The 18,334-nt window shown below is 40.3% G+C and overlaps 2 protein-coding genes across 2 annotated transcripts; both read right to left on the reverse strand.

Annotated features, from left to right (window-relative positions):
- Positions 1-577: 577 nt before the first annotated feature.
- Positions 578-14,760, reverse strand: LOC128858250 (multiple inositol polyphosphate phosphatase 1). Its single transcript, XM_054094366.1, has 5 exons — positions 14,424-14,760; positions 13,823-14,250; positions 6,153-6,514; positions 5,775-5,963; positions 578-2,689 (listed from the first exon to the last, which is right to left on the reverse strand). Exons 1-5 carry the CDS (start codon positions 14,641-14,643, stop codon positions 2,503-2,505), a joined length of 1,386 nt encoding a protein of 461 aa, XP_053950341.1. The 5' UTR covers positions 14,644-14,760; the 3' UTR covers positions 578-2,502.
- LOC128858249 (regulatory-associated protein of mTOR) lies at positions 6,426-12,730 on the reverse strand. Its single transcript, XM_054094365.1, has 3 exons — positions 10,119-12,730; positions 7,447-9,888; positions 6,426-6,514 (listed from the first exon to the last, which is right to left on the reverse strand). The coding sequence occupies exons 1-3, from the start codon at positions 11,977-11,979 to the stop codon at positions 6,507-6,509; spliced, it is 4,311 nt and encodes a 1,436-aa protein (XP_053950340.1). The 5' UTR covers positions 11,980-12,730; the 3' UTR covers positions 6,426-6,506.
- Positions 14,761-18,334: the final 3,574 nt, after the last annotated feature.

Here is an 18,334-nt window from a genome sequence, read left to right on the forward strand (position 1 = left end):
AAAATGGAATTGTTACTAAGTTTGGTCATGGACGATGTATGTGAGGAAAAAACCGATAGTCTTTTATTAAATTTAAGAAAAAAACCGTCTAAAACTTAAAAGGACATATCTTGTCAAAAGTTTAATATCAGTCGGATTCTGAGCAGTAATTTTATCTCCGATGTACTAAAGTAATCACTAAAACCAAGAAAAGTAAAATAAAATAAAGTTTAAATATCGTTTTTTTCATCAATTTTTGTATTAAAAGCTAAAATAAATAATTGAAAACCCACTTTTCGTCAGACATTGTACTAGCGTATTTATTGGCAGTGTGAAAATTTTTGCTGCAAATAATGCACGACTTTTGATACAAAAATGACGTTTAAGAACGCGTTGCATTTGCAGTACTCCCATATTTGCATTTTTGAACGCACTGCTCACTCTGAAATGGTATGTTGGGCATTATAATGCATTGTTGAACATACCCGTACCCCTCTTTACTTGACAGATGTCAAAGATGGCACAAAACAAAAAAGGTGTCGTCTAGAAATTATTCACTACTTACATCTAGGCGTCACTTTTGAGACTTTATTTATGGATTAATAAAAGATATACATTTTTTTTCAATATTACGGTACTTAGTTTATTTTTCGCAGAAGTTAGTTAAGTAGTTTACATATTGCAAGCAATTACCACTAGTATGTAATAATATGAATTTTATTTATAATTATATAATTAATAAAGGCGCATTTTATGAAATCCAATTACTATATTTTCTCATCGAACGCGTTATATTGTAATAGACCCATTTCGGCGCTAAAATTAAACAATGATTTGGGAACATTTGTAACAAAAAAAAAATCGCAAACAATAATTGCTTTTAAACAGTTATGAACCAATTGCTGTTCAGCACAAGTGAATGTCTATTGGGATTTTTGTGACTAAAGCAAAGAAATTACAATTTATCAGTTGCGAATTCGCTTGCCAGTTAACAAAAAAAAATAATAACAATAAATTAAATATTAAATAACACTCTCTTGTCGATATCGAAATCAAAATATACAATATATATTTTTTGTGAGTTTTATCAGTTAATTAATAATTAATAAGGAAATTTTTTTTAGTTATTTTCGATTTTTCCAGCCATTATTTGTGTGAACTGCATTTGGTTCATCTTGTAACTGTAGTCCTTTATAGTCCTTATATATGCTAAATTGTGTATGCGACTTTTTGCATATTTTTAATTGTAAACGTATGGCTATCGTAAGCACAAAACCAAATAATAAAATTTCATGAAATTCTTAATTATTAGGTTTCTTTTAACATTCAAAGAAAATCTGCCTCCCGGCGTTTGGCTTACGATAAGCATTTAACAAAGTTATTAAGTGCATGCAATATGTATATATATATGTATATATATTTACTGCACGTCACTTTTTATATGAATACGCTAGTTTTCATATTATACCTTACATTATTGTATACAGAAAAATGAATAATTACAAATATAGCCATTCGTCCGGTGTGCAACTTCATTGTAACAATCAAAGACTGATAGGTATAAAGATACCGCTCGATTAAAATAAACGCTTTTCCGTTCGTCTCAGAGACCCCAGGGAAATTCAGCAATGTAAGTATATTTGCTATTTCAGGCATAACTCTTAATATTTAAGCTCAAATAAAAAAAATATTGAAGTCGTACAATGTCATTTGTAAATAGGCAACTAAGTTAATTTAGGTGATGGATAAGTTAAAACTGGATAGGTTGTATTCATTTTTAGAATACAGCAAATATATATAGTTATATATATATATATATATATATATATATATGTACATATAAAAAAGCAAATCACATTGAATGCGATTTTGCAGTGCTCGCGAAAAAAATATGTATGTAAAAGTGTACGCACTTTAATTTACAAATCACCAAGTAATATACATATTTTTTACCATTCAAGAACTTATATGAGGTTACAATAAAGCTGCTTTGATATTTCTTTTCAAAATAAGTTAAAAATCACGATTTAACCTATTCGCACTACCTTGACGTGTAGTACTCTACATATATATATATATATATATATACGGTAGCCAACGTCGATATCTTCATATGCATAACAATATGTATGTATACGTGTGTATAAATGTTAGCTTATTTTAATTTTTTTTATTTTTTCAATTTTAACTATATATGTATATGTGTGTAAAGTTGTTTGTGTGTATACTCATATTCAGCTTCGTTATCAACCTAAGGTATGTATAAGCAAAATCGCTGTGTTCCTATTCTGTATTTTCGCACACTTGTTAATCCAAGATATTTGACATTTGCAACAGTTAATTTACAATTAAGTCACAATTCGAAAGTAGCGCCAGTTGATCAAGCAATAAAAGCTTTCTTTAATTAGTGGTATTTAGTTTTTGTTCGTTTGCTTTTTTACAATAGCAAAGTTTCTCTCCATTCTCGCTGTCTTGATTTGCACAGATTGTCTATTTTATGATCATTTTCTTTTTTGTATGTTTTCAATTCGGCTCTACATGCTGTTCATTGTGGCACAATTCTTCTAAATCACAATTGGAGACATTTTGGGTGTACTGCTTTTTCAGCGTCGTCAAGCTGCAGAGATCTTGATCTTGTGGGCAGCCCGGCAGGCGAATTGGGCGTTCCTGATGCAACGTTAACACCATCGATCCATTTTCTTTATTGCACCTGAAAGTTAGACGGAATATTATTAACTCGTACTTTAAGAAAAGATATGCGTAACAAGAATTTGACAATTTTTAATTAAAAAGTTTATACAGTCTGTCTAATAGGAGTGTGAACGCCATAAATTGGAAACTATTTTACCAACTCAATTCTAAAAAACTGCATCGCATAGGTTGTATGGGCTTGTAATATTTATTATACGCAATATCACAAAAAACGTCTCATAAAAACTTCTTCGGAGTCGACTTAAGGGGGAAGTCTACTGTGACAAGGGAAAAAACAGGCTTATTTTCCGGATTTTATCTCTAACAAAATATTGCTCGTACATAAAATCTATTTAAACTCTTATCTTTATTATATATTTAAGTTTTTGAAAAAAAAATTTTAAGTCAAAATATTCAAAATGGCCGCTGTGGCACTTCTGCAAGCGCAGGTCCGCTTTTCTTAGGTGCCTAAACGGTGTACATGAAATCTTACGTTTCGGTGATCTAAAACAAAAAAACAAAATATTGTTATCATATACATAGTATTGACTCTCGTCTGACGTAGGATTATGTCGATAAAAAATTTTGGCGTTGAAAAAAAAATTCTTGAAATGTTTTTCTTTTTTTTTTGCCTAAAATTGATGTTACTATTGTTTATAACAATTTAACAAAACACGATATCAAAAAAATCCTATGTCAGACGAGAGACACTATTACAGAGAATATATAATTAAATTTTTAAGCTGATTCATTTATCAGAACTCGAGATATCGTGTACACCGTATACAAAAACTTAGTTTCGAGAAAAATGCGTTTAAAGTTTCAGTATAGCAGGTACGCGCTTTGGAGCGCTTCGGGAAAAGGTCGAAATTTCAACGAAGAAAAATTTAGCCAGCTGTAACACATATTGTACCTTATTTAAGAGGGTTCAAAGTATTTTTTTAAGCTAATAAAAAAAAAATCGATTTTTTGAAAAATTCACAGTAGACTTCCCCCTTAAAACTCCGTTTGTCGAAGATTATCAAGACGCATACCATCATTGAGGGAGGAGAAGCTCGGCCAAACGCCTGACCGAAGTGTGTGCGCCAATTATTTATTTTTATTTTGATACCACCTTGATCAAAAAGTTCCCGGAACAACCGCCAGGTGACGCTCTAATTCAACTGATTTGCAGAGAACGTTAATGTTCTCTGTGATTTGCATTCTGTTTTTTTTTTAGGTTGTGATTAACATTCCTACATTCCATTTCATCAAAAAACTACAAATTAACCATCGGAGAGCTGGCTAAGAACTTAAAGAACTTAATAATGATTTGGATTTGCGCCGAGTTGCTGGTCCCATAGGATCTGAAATTCGTGCAAAAAAGGGCCGCATTGATTTTCTTCTTCTTCCTAATTGTCGCGATAACCGCTTTCGCGATTTTGACCGAGTTTAACAAAGCGCGACAGTCTTTCTCGTGCTAACCGGCGCCAGTTGGGCATACCAAGTTCCCACGACGGTCGGTTCTACGTTACCGGAACGACCCGGATTTATATCCGGCCAAGGACTGTCACTTCAGCAGCATTCCCCATATATGTATGGGGAATTATTATGCTGCTACAACAACAACAACCAAGTGAAGCCGAGTCCTTCGCCACCTGGTCCCTCCTCTGCTACCAGCAGTTGGTAACGTATCGAATACTTTCAGAGCCGGAGCGTTTGTATCCATTCGGACGACATGATGCAACCAACGTTGCCGCTGGATATTTAGTCGCTGCGCTATGTCTATGTTGTCGTAAAGCTCATACACTCATCGTTCCATCGCCCGCGATATTCGCCGCCGCCAAAGTGCATAGGTCCAAAAATCTTGCGTAGAATCTTTCTCTCAAACACTCCAAGAGACACTTCATCGGATATTGTAAACGTCCAAGCTTCTGCGCCATACGTTAAGACGAGCATGATGAGAGACTTATAGAGTGTTAGTTTTGTTCGTCGAGAGAGAACTTTAGTAATCTATTGCCTACTTAGTTCAAAGTAGTACTTGTTGGCAAGAGAGATTCTGCGTTGGAATTTCAGGCTGACATTGTTATCGGTGTTAATGCTGGTTCATAAATAAACGAAATCTTTTACAACCTCGAAATTGTAACTGTCAACAGTGACGAGGGTGCCGATACACGACTGTTTGTTTAATGACAAGACGTATTTCGTTTTGTCTCGTTCACCACCAGACCCATTCGCTTTGCCTCTTTATCCAGTTTGGAAAGGCAGAACTAAAAGCGCGTTTGTTAAAGCATACGCCAACAATTGTACGCACATATAAAAAATTGTGCCTGAGCGATTAAGTTCTACAGTTCATACGATCCTTTCCAACATCAGGTTAAAGAAATCACACCACAGTATCAAACGACTCGGAGATGTCCTTCCCAATTCTGACGGCGCTGCTGATGTTGAGCAACGTCATTTTGAAAGCCCTAATAGTTTTGTGGGGGTACGTAATTCAGACATCGTGACATACAGATAACTCCTTTTCGTACTGTCGAATGCAGCTTTCAAGTCGACAAAAAGATGGTTTGTATTGATTCTCCTTTCATGGGTATTTTCCAAGACTTGGCGTATTGTGAATATCTGGTCGATAATGGAATTTCCAGGTCTAAAGCCACACTGATAAGGTCCAATGAGTTGGTTGATGGTGGGATTCAGCCTTTGACACAATAAGCATTGATTTTACCAAAGACATAATTTCCAAGGCTGAATCCGACCCAACACTCATCAAACTGATCATTACTGGAAACGAGACGTGGGTACAATAGGGCACGCAATCCAGATATCAGACTCCGAATGGGTTACAACGGTACTGTACACCACGAATTTTTGCTAGAAGATTTTTTAGACTGTGTACATAGGAACATTGTCTCAAATCGTTTTTCATACACGGAACTCATTTTGTAAATAGAACGCATGCTTTCCAAAATTTCTCACAAAACTAAGAAACTGCACAGCGTGTATTTTGAAAAGGATATGCCTATTTAGCAGCATTTAATTTTTTTTTTTACAGCGGAAATCTAAGTTTGAATTTTGCGGGTCACGCTTGCATTAGACAGATTGTATGTCTATTTCTCACGTACTCATATAGCACAAAAGCTAAATTGGTTGCAAATGTGTCAATGACACTGGTGCGCCAGGCGCGTTCACGTCCAAAATCTCGATATGTTAAAGGTTCTGCGTCTTTGTAAAGACCAAGATGAGCCAAAACTTTGAGCAAGGTGCCAGAGTGAGTAAAGTAAAAAGTAGCATTTGGTTTGTTGGAATTCGGACTGAAAAAACAAATTAGGAAATTAGTTATCAAATGTAGTGAAAAATACGATAAGGTTTGTTAAGCAGAATAAATTGAGGCAGTGGGCTACTCCAACAAATTTTTTTTTTTTTTGTAGCACCTCCCTGATTGTCATAAAATAGCGCATTCATGCCTCAATTTTGACTATGTTGTGCACTCTTCTACTCACTCAATATATTCAAACATATTTTCCATAGCCGCACAGGCTATGCGATGCGTAATTTCAAAACCATAACCATCGTTCCAATAATACTCGAGATCTTCGAAAAATTCTAATGCTTTGATTGTGTCCTGATTAAATAGATTGCACCATACTGATGGATCTTTCCGACGATTCCAAGCTGTCTCAAAACCGCAGATAGTATAGATGAGTTTCGCCTCTTGGGCTGTAATATTTTGGATCTGTGTGCGACGACGTATAAAGTTGACGGCGTCAATCATTTCGGGTTCATTCAGAAAACGTTCAGCATTGTCAAATGTCTTTGGATTATTATCAACATCAATCTTCCAGCGTTTGCAAAGTTTATAAAACTGTAAGGAAAGAAGAGGTAATTATTAATAAATCGCAGAAAAATTAAACACGAATATTACACTATGTTATACAATAAATAATGCAAAAAAAAAATAAAAAATTGAAAATCTGGAAAGCTAAAATACAAAAAAAGAATGCTCAATAACAAATAGTATAAATTTCAATAACAAATAATAAAAATAATTATGCAAAGACTATGTAAGAATTTAAAAAAAAAATCAAAAATAAAAAATCTAGTTGTATTTATTCATAATATTCAGGTCTGTTCTGTTCTAGAATTTTCGGGGTCGAAATTAGTCGGTGTTCTTGCTTACAAGTAATTACAAAATACTTGGTAAATTACACGAAATATGTAATATAAGTTTTAATCTAAATAATTTTAAGATGACATTTTAGTCCTAATTGCGCTCATATCTAGTCAATAAGTTTAATAAACCTCTTGCAGGAAAAAAAGCATAAACAATCGAAATGAAAACATGTTCTAGATCTGAACATTTTCTAGATCTGACCATTACTCATCGAAAGCTTTCATATTGCCATGCTTACAAATCATTTTCGAACAAACATTTTTAGGTTCGTAACTTTTATTCACAGTTTTATTTGAGTTTTAGTCATAATAAATATATTAGTCATACAAAAAATTTTTTTACGTTGGTGTTTTTCATGAAAATATGTGACAATCTTTTCCTTTTTTCTAGTTTTTACAAATAATCTGCGACTAATGGCATCCAGTAACGAAAACATTACTGAAACCAGCTGATTATCAAATCTAAATGAAAACGATTTCGTACTTCTCGATATCACCCGGAATTGAGAACACCACCACGAAACGGAAACGAGTCAGAATGTGTATCGCTTTACTTTTCAAATCGAGTGGGCATTCAGAACAGGCCTGATAGTCACATATTAATTTTCACATTTTTTTAAATACCTGCTGCAGGTTCATATACAACGACCGTGTTATCGACACAACCCACCGCCAAGGCGGCCTTATATGGGTGGAACGACAAGCAAGTCGGATAACCGATTTTTGTCCCCATAAAGCCTTCGGTGCCACGCAACGTATTCAATGCTCGTCCATTTTCTTGATATATTGCAATTCCCTGCGCACTACCGCACGCCACTAGATCGGCCGATGGGTGGCTGGCGATTACAGCCACATCGGAGCCCGCCTCCCAGCTGGAGACCACAGCTGCTTGACGCAAATCGAAGACACGCACACGACCCTGTGTACACCCGGTGACCAGCATAGGTTGGTTTTCCTTTAGGAATGCGGATAATATGGCACCAATATGTTCGCGAAAGACGCAGATACGCGCCTCTTGTGGTGGCAGGCGTTTGTCAAACAGACGCACACTACCATCACCACAACCTGCCACAACGATACTGCTGTTCAGATTGTAAGAGAATGGCGCTAATACCCGCACGCTCGTCTCACTGCCAATCGGCATGTCACAGTATTTCAGTTCTCGCTCTACGTCCCATATGCGTAAATACCGCGAAACGCCACCGCCCACAACTAGATGCTGACGCCATTGCTGCCAAGCGGTGACTATACCGGTCCGCATCAAGTCGCGACGATGCTTCAACGAAGACGATCCGGAGCCAGTACCACTACCACTGCCACCGTAGGAACTAGTATAAGCGGCGTTCATAGCTGGGAGACCCTCAAATGCAGTGATAAGCTGCGATTCAGTCTGATCCTCGACACCTGGTTGCCAAACGCGCACAACACCATCCTCATGACCTGCCAGTATCAAGCCTATATCATGCGCATTCAGAAACTCAATGGCACTAACTCGTGAAGTCAAACTTTGTTGCTGTTGCTGTAGGTACTGTTGCTGATGATGTTGCATATGTGCTGATGGCGACGACGATGAACCACTGGTTTCGCCGATGTAATTACGCGCTACGGCACTGCTGCTCGCCTGTGGCACATAGGAACGCACCATATTTCTAACCCAATCATAGACTAGCACTTTTTCTCTATAGGCGACGGCGAGTTGCGTTTCAAATGGCAGCAATTTGACAATGGCGGGCGTGTGTTGTGTCTTCAGCATGCATGTCTGTGTATCTATACGGTTTCCACGCATATGTTGCTCCTTCGACTGCCGTCTTATTAGTTCATTGCGATGAAAACGAAAATGTCGCGAGCGTAATTCTGGTGAATTTGTATCTGCGGGAAATACCTGCTGTCCTTCTGTACCCTCGGCGGAGGCATAGCGATTCTTTCCAGGTCGCATAAAGTACGAATTAGCCCATGATATGAACTCAGTTTGTAGGATTGGCTTAAGCGGAGCTGATTTCGTCTCGTAGTTGTTCTCGCTTGTACTGCTACGAGCTGAATGTGAACCATCACCACCGCCACTGCTGCCACCAGTATTCATGTTCAACCCTGCACTTGCTCCCACTGCAAGACCGGAACTCATCAAGACTGCGCTACGACTGCCGTTCAGCGGCCCACAACTATCCGTCTCATCGCCCATCGACGTTGTACGTAGTTTCCGTTGTAAAATAGACTGATGGTCGCTGCTGTTCATCACATTTGTAGTTAAAAGCTTGTTGTTGCGCAGTTTGGTCGCCCAGTTGCTGCTGTTTTGATGCCCTATTTGCACGCCGCCTCCTACCGGTGGTGACTCACCGCCCAGAAAGTTGCCGCGAGTTGACGGACTCGGGGGCAAACTGACACTCGAATTGCACTTGTCGCTTGTGGCTTCTTTGGCGGTAATCAAATCGACTGACTTATCACGCACGTAAGCGATTATCTTTTGCGCTGTCTCCGCCACCTCTGGGAACGGATCATGACCTAGATTGTAAATGCCCTGCCACAATCGTAGAAATATCGATTGGAATGGTATAGAGGTTGATACCATATTTGATATTGAACTTGAGCTTGCGCCTCGCCGCATTGAAACATGACGTTCCAAGCTGTGTGTAGAGTGATGCACGATCGCTGGACTGGGCGCGCCTGCCATACCATGGCTAACACTTGCGCTACGTTCACTACCGCTAACTGATGTCGTAGCTAGCGCCAAATTGGGGTTCGAGCTGTTCATTTGCTCTTGCATGTAAACCGTCACGAACTGGGACTCAAATAGCAACACCATCCATTGGAGCGCTGCGGCCAACTCCAAGCGTACCAAAGGTGACATATCCTCTCCCACGGTATCCAAGAGTGTAATAGCAATTATGCGATCAATGTTATTGGCGTGCTCCTCTCGATCCGTAACTGAACTAATAAATGTGCCCAATGCGAAAACTGCCGCCGCTCGAACTTCTGGTATTGGATCCTTAAGTAGAGGATACAGTTTTTCGTGCGCCAAATCGCGGACACCAGACCACCGAGCTTTTTCGAAATTTTGCCAAAGCATTCCTAAGAGCAAAAGGTAAGAACAATGAGATAAATGTGAGAATAGGTTTCTTACCTTAATTTTACTAAACTTGCAAAACCTTTGGGATAGAATTATTACAACTCATACTTAAATTCATAACAAATTATACTTGCGGAAGTAGAATTTTTTTTCGCGCAAGTACGATTAGTACGAATTTCTGATAGTACTAAATGTTAAGCAAGATTTCACAAACAATTTATTTTATCATTACCTAAGCATATTGCCAGCCATTGCCTCAAAAGCCAGCTTTCATCATTCAGCTGCTCCAAACATATCGACACTAAAGAGCCTTGCAAAGCGCTTGTTTTCCCCAACAAAAAATCATTAACAATGCAAGCTAACACAAATGCAGAAAGCGTGCGATATTCCTTGGCCACGGTTGTGTCCTGCAGTACAGATAGAAAGTACTTATGCTCCTTTACTAAATCCACCTGACAATTTGGATCGACAGCCAGTATTTTGGCCCATATAAAAACGAGCACCGGGCGCAACTCTTTCGCGGAGCTTTGCAGCAATTTAAGTACGTAGGGAAAGATGCCCACACCAAGCGCCAAATTAACCGCCCAAGCCCCAAGGTCTAGAAAACGGGCTAGTAGTTCCAAAGCTCGCAATCGGTGCACTTGGGATAGCAACACTTGTAATACAATAGGCAGCTGCTCAGGTGGTGAACGCGATTCAGATTCGCGATCCAACCAAACTTGGAAAGCGGTTAATTGTTGCTCAAAGAATGGTAGCTGGCGATAGGGTGCACCTTTTTCCAGTATTTCGGGCAGCTGCTGCAACGCGTAGTCAACAACTAAATCCCAAGCGGACCACATGTGGTGACGGAAGCATGGTGGCAATGCTGGATGCGATACAGGCGTGCAATCATGAGAACGTAATATACGCTCCGCGAGTAGAAAATTGCGAAAGAGACTAGCAACGAGCAAATCCTGTCGGAACAAACGCTGAAAGAGATCGCGCGGTAAAGTATTCCATGCAATAGTATCAGTGATAGCAGTAAAAATCCAATTTAACTCCCCCATCATTGTTCGGCGATCATTCACTTTCCCTGGTATCTTATCGACTTGTTCACTTTGTATGAGCGGGACCAACTCGAATTTCTCTTGCATTGTGTACCACTTAAGAGCAATATTTATGGGCGTAGTTAGACAGGAAGTAAATAAATCTGCAGGCAGGTTGGCATTCATTGGCAAGATCTCATTCACAGAGCAGGCGGCCAAATGTATGCAATTTTTATAGCTCACCAGTGGTGTCAATATGGATGGTGGTTGTGCAGATCCTATGCGTTGACCCGACTTTTCTAAATCTCTTTCATGCTGCTCTGCAAATTGCTGGAACGAATTTATAATTATACCAGCGTTTGAGCAATCGTATACATATATCGACGGTGCACCCATCCAGCTTTGTAGTTCGAAAATGCTTAAAGGTATATATTGTGTGAATGTTTTGTTGAATACCCAAATTTCTCCATTTGCTGTAGGCTTAGGAACACCGTGTCCATTGTAGTGGAAGAGGATGCGCTCACCCTTCGCATTACGACGCAGTGAGGTACACAGCTTCTTTACATCCTCAGCTGTGGGATCGTGGCATTTCTTGTAGCGCGCGCGTGGTTGCCAACGTTCATATTGCATTTGTAGATTACTGCCAATCAATTCCATTGCTTTTGGTGCCGATACGGATGAAGGATCGACCCAACATTCCAAGCGTGCACATGGTTGTATTTTGACGACGTCGGGTGGATCAACGCCTATATTAAGGCACAGCACTAACACCACACTAGCAGTTTTCATTCGCTCTCTTATGCGCCAAGCAACTGGTTTGCACTTTATTCCCTCAATTTTTTCCTGATGTCGTTTAGCTTGAAAGCAGAGTGGGCAATGCTTATCCGGCATTATAATGCCAAAGGATCCATTGGCCAACTGCTGCAGCATGGTTAACATTTGTTGGCTATCGGACATTGATGTCTTGCGGCTACTTGGGCTCATGGCACCGGCACAAACGCTTATACTGCTGCCACTTCCAATAACGAAGGAGGTAGCGAGACGTCCATAATTTCTTGCACTATCCATTTACGCGGTTAAGACCAAAAAATAATCCTAATACACTTCTTTATGTATTTTACTAACACAAATAATACCAGTTAAAAAGTCGTTTTTTAATGACCCTGACCGACTTTGATCCGATTTTACTTAAGATTAATGCGTTTCACTCCTAATAACCTCCTGTCCCAATTCTGTTTGCCATAAATATGTATGTATTATATTGGGATTTAGTTGCGTCAATAAATTCTCGAATTTGTCGGCCTATCATACAGGACTCTTCTACGTCGTTCACAAGCCCTCTTTTCGTTGCTCACAGACCAGGCCTAGAGCCCGATACGCCGTAACAGCTAACACAACCGAATTTTTTTCTTTTGGTTGGAAATTTATCAGACCCTAAGCAATTCTTTCTTGCTTTGCGTTGTTTCACATCACTTTTTGCGCATCTTATATTCACTGTACAACTTAAATGCGTTTGTTCTATTTAATTATGAACACTTTTTATTCTTAATTGAAAACCACGTTAGACTGAAAAATACGCAGCATTCTTCCAATTCTTTCCCGAATTTGACGTTTTACACAGCTTTATTGGTTGCTTCGCTTTGTCGGGCAGTTCGCGTCTTAATTGCCTTGACTGCAATGTTCGCCAATATGTCCCACAGCTGGTAGACTTGCCACTACTTGCCTTTATAAAAAACAAAATACCCGACTCAAAGGGAAATTTATTCACAATAAAAAAAAGAGCATTCCATAGCACAACTATCGATAACAAAATCGCCCGATCACTAACCGCCAATAAAAATCAAGAGCGCCAGCGAAATTTACTCTCAAAGAGAAAAAAAAGAAAAAATGTTTACGAACGGAAAACTTGCCATCACTGTAAAAACAAAAAAAAATTGTTTGTTTACAAAAGGTTCAGGCATATGATGAAGGTCATATATGTATGTACATATGTTCATGATAGATAATTTTCGCTGGCTAATATTTCTCTTGTTGTTGTTGTATCAGCAAAAACATTCCCCATACAAATATAAGGAATGCTGATTCAGTGACAATTCTTGGCCGGATATAACTCCTGTTGTTGTTGTAGCAGCATAAACATTCCCCCTACCTACATACGGGGAATGCTGCTGGAGTGACAGTCATTGGCCGGTTAGAAATCCGGGTCGTTTCGGTAACGTAGAACCGACTGTCGTGGAAACGGGATATAAATCCTGGTCGTTCCTGGTTACGTCGAACCGACTGCCGAGAGAACAACACCTGTCACTTTGCTCGCTCAATTTTTGAGTGATGGGTAATTTTTTGCTGTTAACGAACCTAGCTGTAAAAAATTCCTAGTTTTTTACAACTATTACAATTTGTGTGTTATCGACCATGAATAATAGCTCTCTAATTATACACACCATGTACAGAATGCTAAAGTGTGACCAACTTCAAATCGTTAATCGGTCTTGACAACGTAATAAGGGGTATGGCAGCGATTTGTTTACAAAAGAGGTCGGCAAAAACTGGGTTTGTGTTACTGATATTAGAAGTAACGCAGCCATTCCCTATGTTACTTTTTTGTCGTCTGTACAACTGATTTTAATAGCATATTGAATATGTGAAATAAGCGGTCACAATTGGACTGTGAAGTTTCCTATGACATACAAGCTGCCAAAGTTACTCGCACAATTTTGTTTTGGATGCCAAATCTTCAAATATATCATTCTTGATTTTACACGAATATGGTAACTAAACTTATTAAAACAAGATGGAACTCGGCAACAAAATTGCATAGAACAAATATAAAATAAACATATGTATATTTAAAAATTAATATAAAATAATACTTTGGTTCAATATATCAAATGTTAACTCATTTTTCACTCACCCTTAATACTGGATCTTTATGCAATGCTTCCGGATATTCAACAGCTCCGATACGATGTCGTCCGAAAAGACCACTAGTAAAACTCTGTGCGCTCTTTAATGTGCGCTGGGTTTTTGTGTATTTGAAGTAATAGAAATCGGGATGATATTGGTCAAACAATAAATCCGGGAAACGATTCTGCATACGCTCTGCCAATTCGATTAGTTCGTCCTCGCCTTCTGCAGTAAGATATTTCTCTTCTTCGCTGCTGACATTGAATTGCCAATTTCGCAAACGAATCAGTTCTTCGGGACATAACTTAGTTTGAGCATTCTTAAGAATTTGTTCCTTCAATCGTACGAGTTTTAGCTTGGCTTCCTCAATGTGCTCTTTGCTGGGATTTCGCGTCCCATGACGTATAATGGTCCAAATACGAGTAGCGCGGCATCCTATTTGATATAAAAAAAAGTAGGTAGACACAAAAGTTAATTACACTTTTATTATGCAGCTGTCTTCGTAACAGCATTATGAGCCGGTACACCCGAACGAATTTTCCAAGTCGTTGGAATTGTTTTTACCTTTTCAGCATTACTGCTAAGCGCATTTTCCTAAGAGTTCTTACCTGAATAGGTGAGGGGTTTATCGTCCAAGTTAGCCACTACACGATACGGTGTCTTAGTTGACAGATGAGACTCGATTTCATGGCGTTTTAAATTTGGGCATGGATGCTCCACAAGTAAACTATCACGGGACTTTATGACGGAATCAGACTTCGCAGTACCTTGTAACACAAAACATGCGCTGACAACCAGTAAAAGTAAATGCATGAGGCACTTTAACATTTCTGTAGTATTCCCCGGGAATAGTTACAAAAATTTTGTAATTAAATAAAACAGGAAATTTGTTTAAATTAAAAATAGAGGGCACACAAATTATAATAGATGCACAAGGGGCAGAAGAAACAGTAAACAATGAATAAAAGAAAATGTCAAATCTATAAACGTAAACAGCTGGGCTGCGAAAATGATAAATACCCAAAACAGGAATTACTTTATAAAGAATGCCTTATTATTACGGGATTACAGAGGAGGATACTAGAAATCTTAAGACAATATGATTTTGATATAATGAAATCAATGTGACTATGAAATAAATAAATTCAAGTATAAAATTAGATATTATATAAGAAGTATAAAGCATATTAAGAATTTTGTAAAGGGTGGCATAGCATTTTTTAATATTTAAAGTATTTCGTTATTTGTGACACCACATAACAAATTTGTCCACTTCTGCTTGAAGCCTATGTAGATGTACATATAATACATGTGTTGTGTTATTTATAACTGAAAATATTTCTAAGTCTCCAGCATATCACAAAAAATGAGTGAATGAGAGGCAATTGCTAATGCAGTTGATAAATAACACAAAGAGTAGGGGGCCCAATGAATGTTTCAGAGGATATACCGTCAACTGTAACGACGCAACGCCTTCCGCATAAATCCGATTTCACCCACTGCAGGAAAGCAGAGTGGAGGATGGTTCCATGTGTAGAAGCACAGGAGGATGGTTCCATGTGTAGAAGGCCACGCAAGTGGGGAAAGTTACTGATCGCCATTCACTTGGGAGTGGCCAGGACGATTCTTCTACATATGGTCCAAGCAGCTCACAACGTCCGGGATTAGCCCACGTATCCTCTGGTTAGCTTCCGAACACCCGTCCGGGAGTGAGCTAAAGTGAGAAGGCGAAGCACCCCAGCATAGCTGGTTGTGCGCTGGGCTTGGGACCCGCCACTTAAAAAGCCCCCCCAATGAAAACAGCAACAAAGCCTCGGATGAGAACTTCCAACACTGATGACGACCCCTGCAAACGAAATAAGGAATACGATTTGAGGGCATGCACCTGGAATGTCCGGTCCCTTAATGGGGAAGGTGCCTCTGCCCGGCTGGTTGATGTCCTCGTGAGAGTAAAGGCTGACATCACTGCCATCCAAGAGATGCGATGGACGGGGCAAGGTAAGAAAAACATAGGACCTTGCGACGTCTACTACAGCTGCCATGTAAAGGAGCGCAAATTCGGTGTCGGATTTGTTGTGGGAGAGAGACTTCGTCGCCAAGTACTGTCGTTCACTCCGGTGGACGAGCGTCTCGCAATAATCCGCATCAAAGCGCGATTTTTTAACATCTCGCTAATTTGCGCCCACGCCCCGACGGAAGAGAAGGACGATGCGACCAAGGATTCTTTCTATGAGCGGTTGGAACGTTCCTATGAGCGCTGCCCCCGCCACGACATTAAAATCGTGCTTGGCGACTTCAACGCCAGGGTGGGCAAGGAGGGAATTTTTGGTCCCACAGTCGGAAAATTCAGCCTGCACAACGAAACATCCGGTAACGGACAGAGGCTGATCGACTTCGCCGGGGCCCGAAATATGGTAGTCTGCAGCACCAGATTCCAGCATAAAAAGATACACCAAGCTACCTGGCTGTCTCCTGATCGAAAAACGCGAAACCAGATCGATCATGTTGTGATAGATGGAACACACGCTTCTAGTGTATTAGATGTACGTACGATCCGAGGAGCCAACATCGACTCGGATCATTACCTTGTTGCAGCCAAACTGCGCACACGCCTCTGTGCAGCAAAAAACGTACATCTACCTACGCAAAGAATGTTCGACATCGAAAAGCTGCAATCACAACAGACAGCAAGAAGATTCGCCACTCGACTCTCACTCCTGCTCTCGGAGAGCACTGCCCAACACACCGGCATGCGCGAGCAATGGAGCAACATTTCTCGTTCCCTACGTACCGCCGCCGACGAAGAAATCGGATTCCGGCGAGCCCGAAAAAACAATTGGTACGACGAGGAATGTCATGCTGCCGCCGAAAGAAAAGATGCCGCCTATAGAGCCACGCTGCGATCGGGCGCAACGCGAGCCATGTGGGATCGCTACAGAGAGCTGAAAAAGGAAGAGAGTCGTATTATCCGACAGAAGAAACGAGAGGCCGAAATACGTGAGTGCGAGGAGCTTGAGATGCTGGCCAATAGGAACAACGCCCGAAAATTCTACCAGAAAGTTCGGCGGCTTACAGAAGGTTTTAAGACCGGGGCGTTGTCCTGTAAGAACAAAGACGGCGATCTGGTGACTGACGTACAGAGCAATCTTAAATTATGGAGGGAACACTTCTCGAACCTGTTAAACGGTGACAGCTGCGCATGTCATAGAGAATGTGAAGATCCCGATACCCCAATCGTTGACGACGGAATTGTCGTTCCGTTACCCGACCATGACGAGATGAGAATAGCGATAACGCGGCTAAAAAACAACAAAGCCGCGGGCGCTGACGGACTGCCGGCTGAGCTATTCAAACATGGCGGCGAGGAGCTGGTAAGGTGCATGCATCAGCTCCTATGCAAAATATGGTCGGATGAAAGCATGCCTGCCGATTGGAATTTAAGTATGCTCTGCCCAATCCAGAAGGGCGATCCTGCAATTTGTGCCAATTACCGCGGGATTAGTCTTCTAAATATCGCCTATAAGGTTCTAGCGAGCGTATTGTGTGAAAGGCTGAAGCCCACCGTCAACCAGCTGATTGGACCTTATCAGTGTGTCTTCAGACCTGGAAAGTCTACCATCGACCAAATATTCACAATACGCCAAATCTTGGAAAAGACCCATGAAAGGAGAATCGACACACACCATCTTTTCGTCGACTTCAAAGCTGCATTCGACAGTACGGAAAGGAGTTACCTGTATGCCGCTATGTCTGAATTTGGTATCCCCGCAAAACTAATACGGCTATGTAAGATGACGTTGCTCAACACCAGCAGCGCCGTCAGAATTGGGAAGGACCTCTCCGAGCCGTTTGATACCAAACGAGGTTTCAGACAGGGTGACTCGCTGTCGTGTGACTTCTTTAACCTGATGTTGGAGAGCATCGTACGAGCCGCAGAACTTAATCGCTCAGGCACAATATTTTATAAGAGCGTACAATTGTTGGCGTATGCCGATGATATTGATATCATCGGCCTTAACAACCGCGCTGTTAGTTCTGCCTTCTCCAAACTGGATAAAGAGGCAAAGCGAATGGGTTTGGTGGTGAACGAGGACAAAACGAAGTACCTCCTGTCTTCAAACAAACAGTCGGCGCACTCGCGTATCGGCACCCACGTCACTGTAGACAGTTATAATTTCGAGGTTGTAAAAGACTTCGTTTATTTAGGAACCAGCATTAACACCGATAACAATGTCAGCCTTGAAATCCAACGTAGAATCTCTCTTGCCAACAAGTGCTACTTTGGACTAAGTAGGCAACTGAGCAGTAAAGTCCTCTCTCGACGAACAAAACTAACACTCTACAAGACTCTCATCATGCCCGTCCTAACGTATGGCGCAGAAGCTTGGACGATGACAACATCCGATGAAGCGACGCTTGGAGTGTTCGAGAGAAAGATTCTGCGTAAGGTTTTTGGACCTTTGCACGTTGGCAACGGCGAATATCGCAGGCGATGGAACGATGAGCTGTATGAGCTTTA

The sequence above is a fragment of the Anastrepha ludens genome, chromosome 3 (assembly GCF_028408465.1).
Source record: "Anastrepha ludens isolate Willacy chromosome 3, idAnaLude1.1, whole genome shotgun sequence".
Classification (NCBI taxonomy): Eukaryota; Metazoa; Arthropoda; class Insecta; order Diptera; family Tephritidae; genus Anastrepha; species Anastrepha ludens.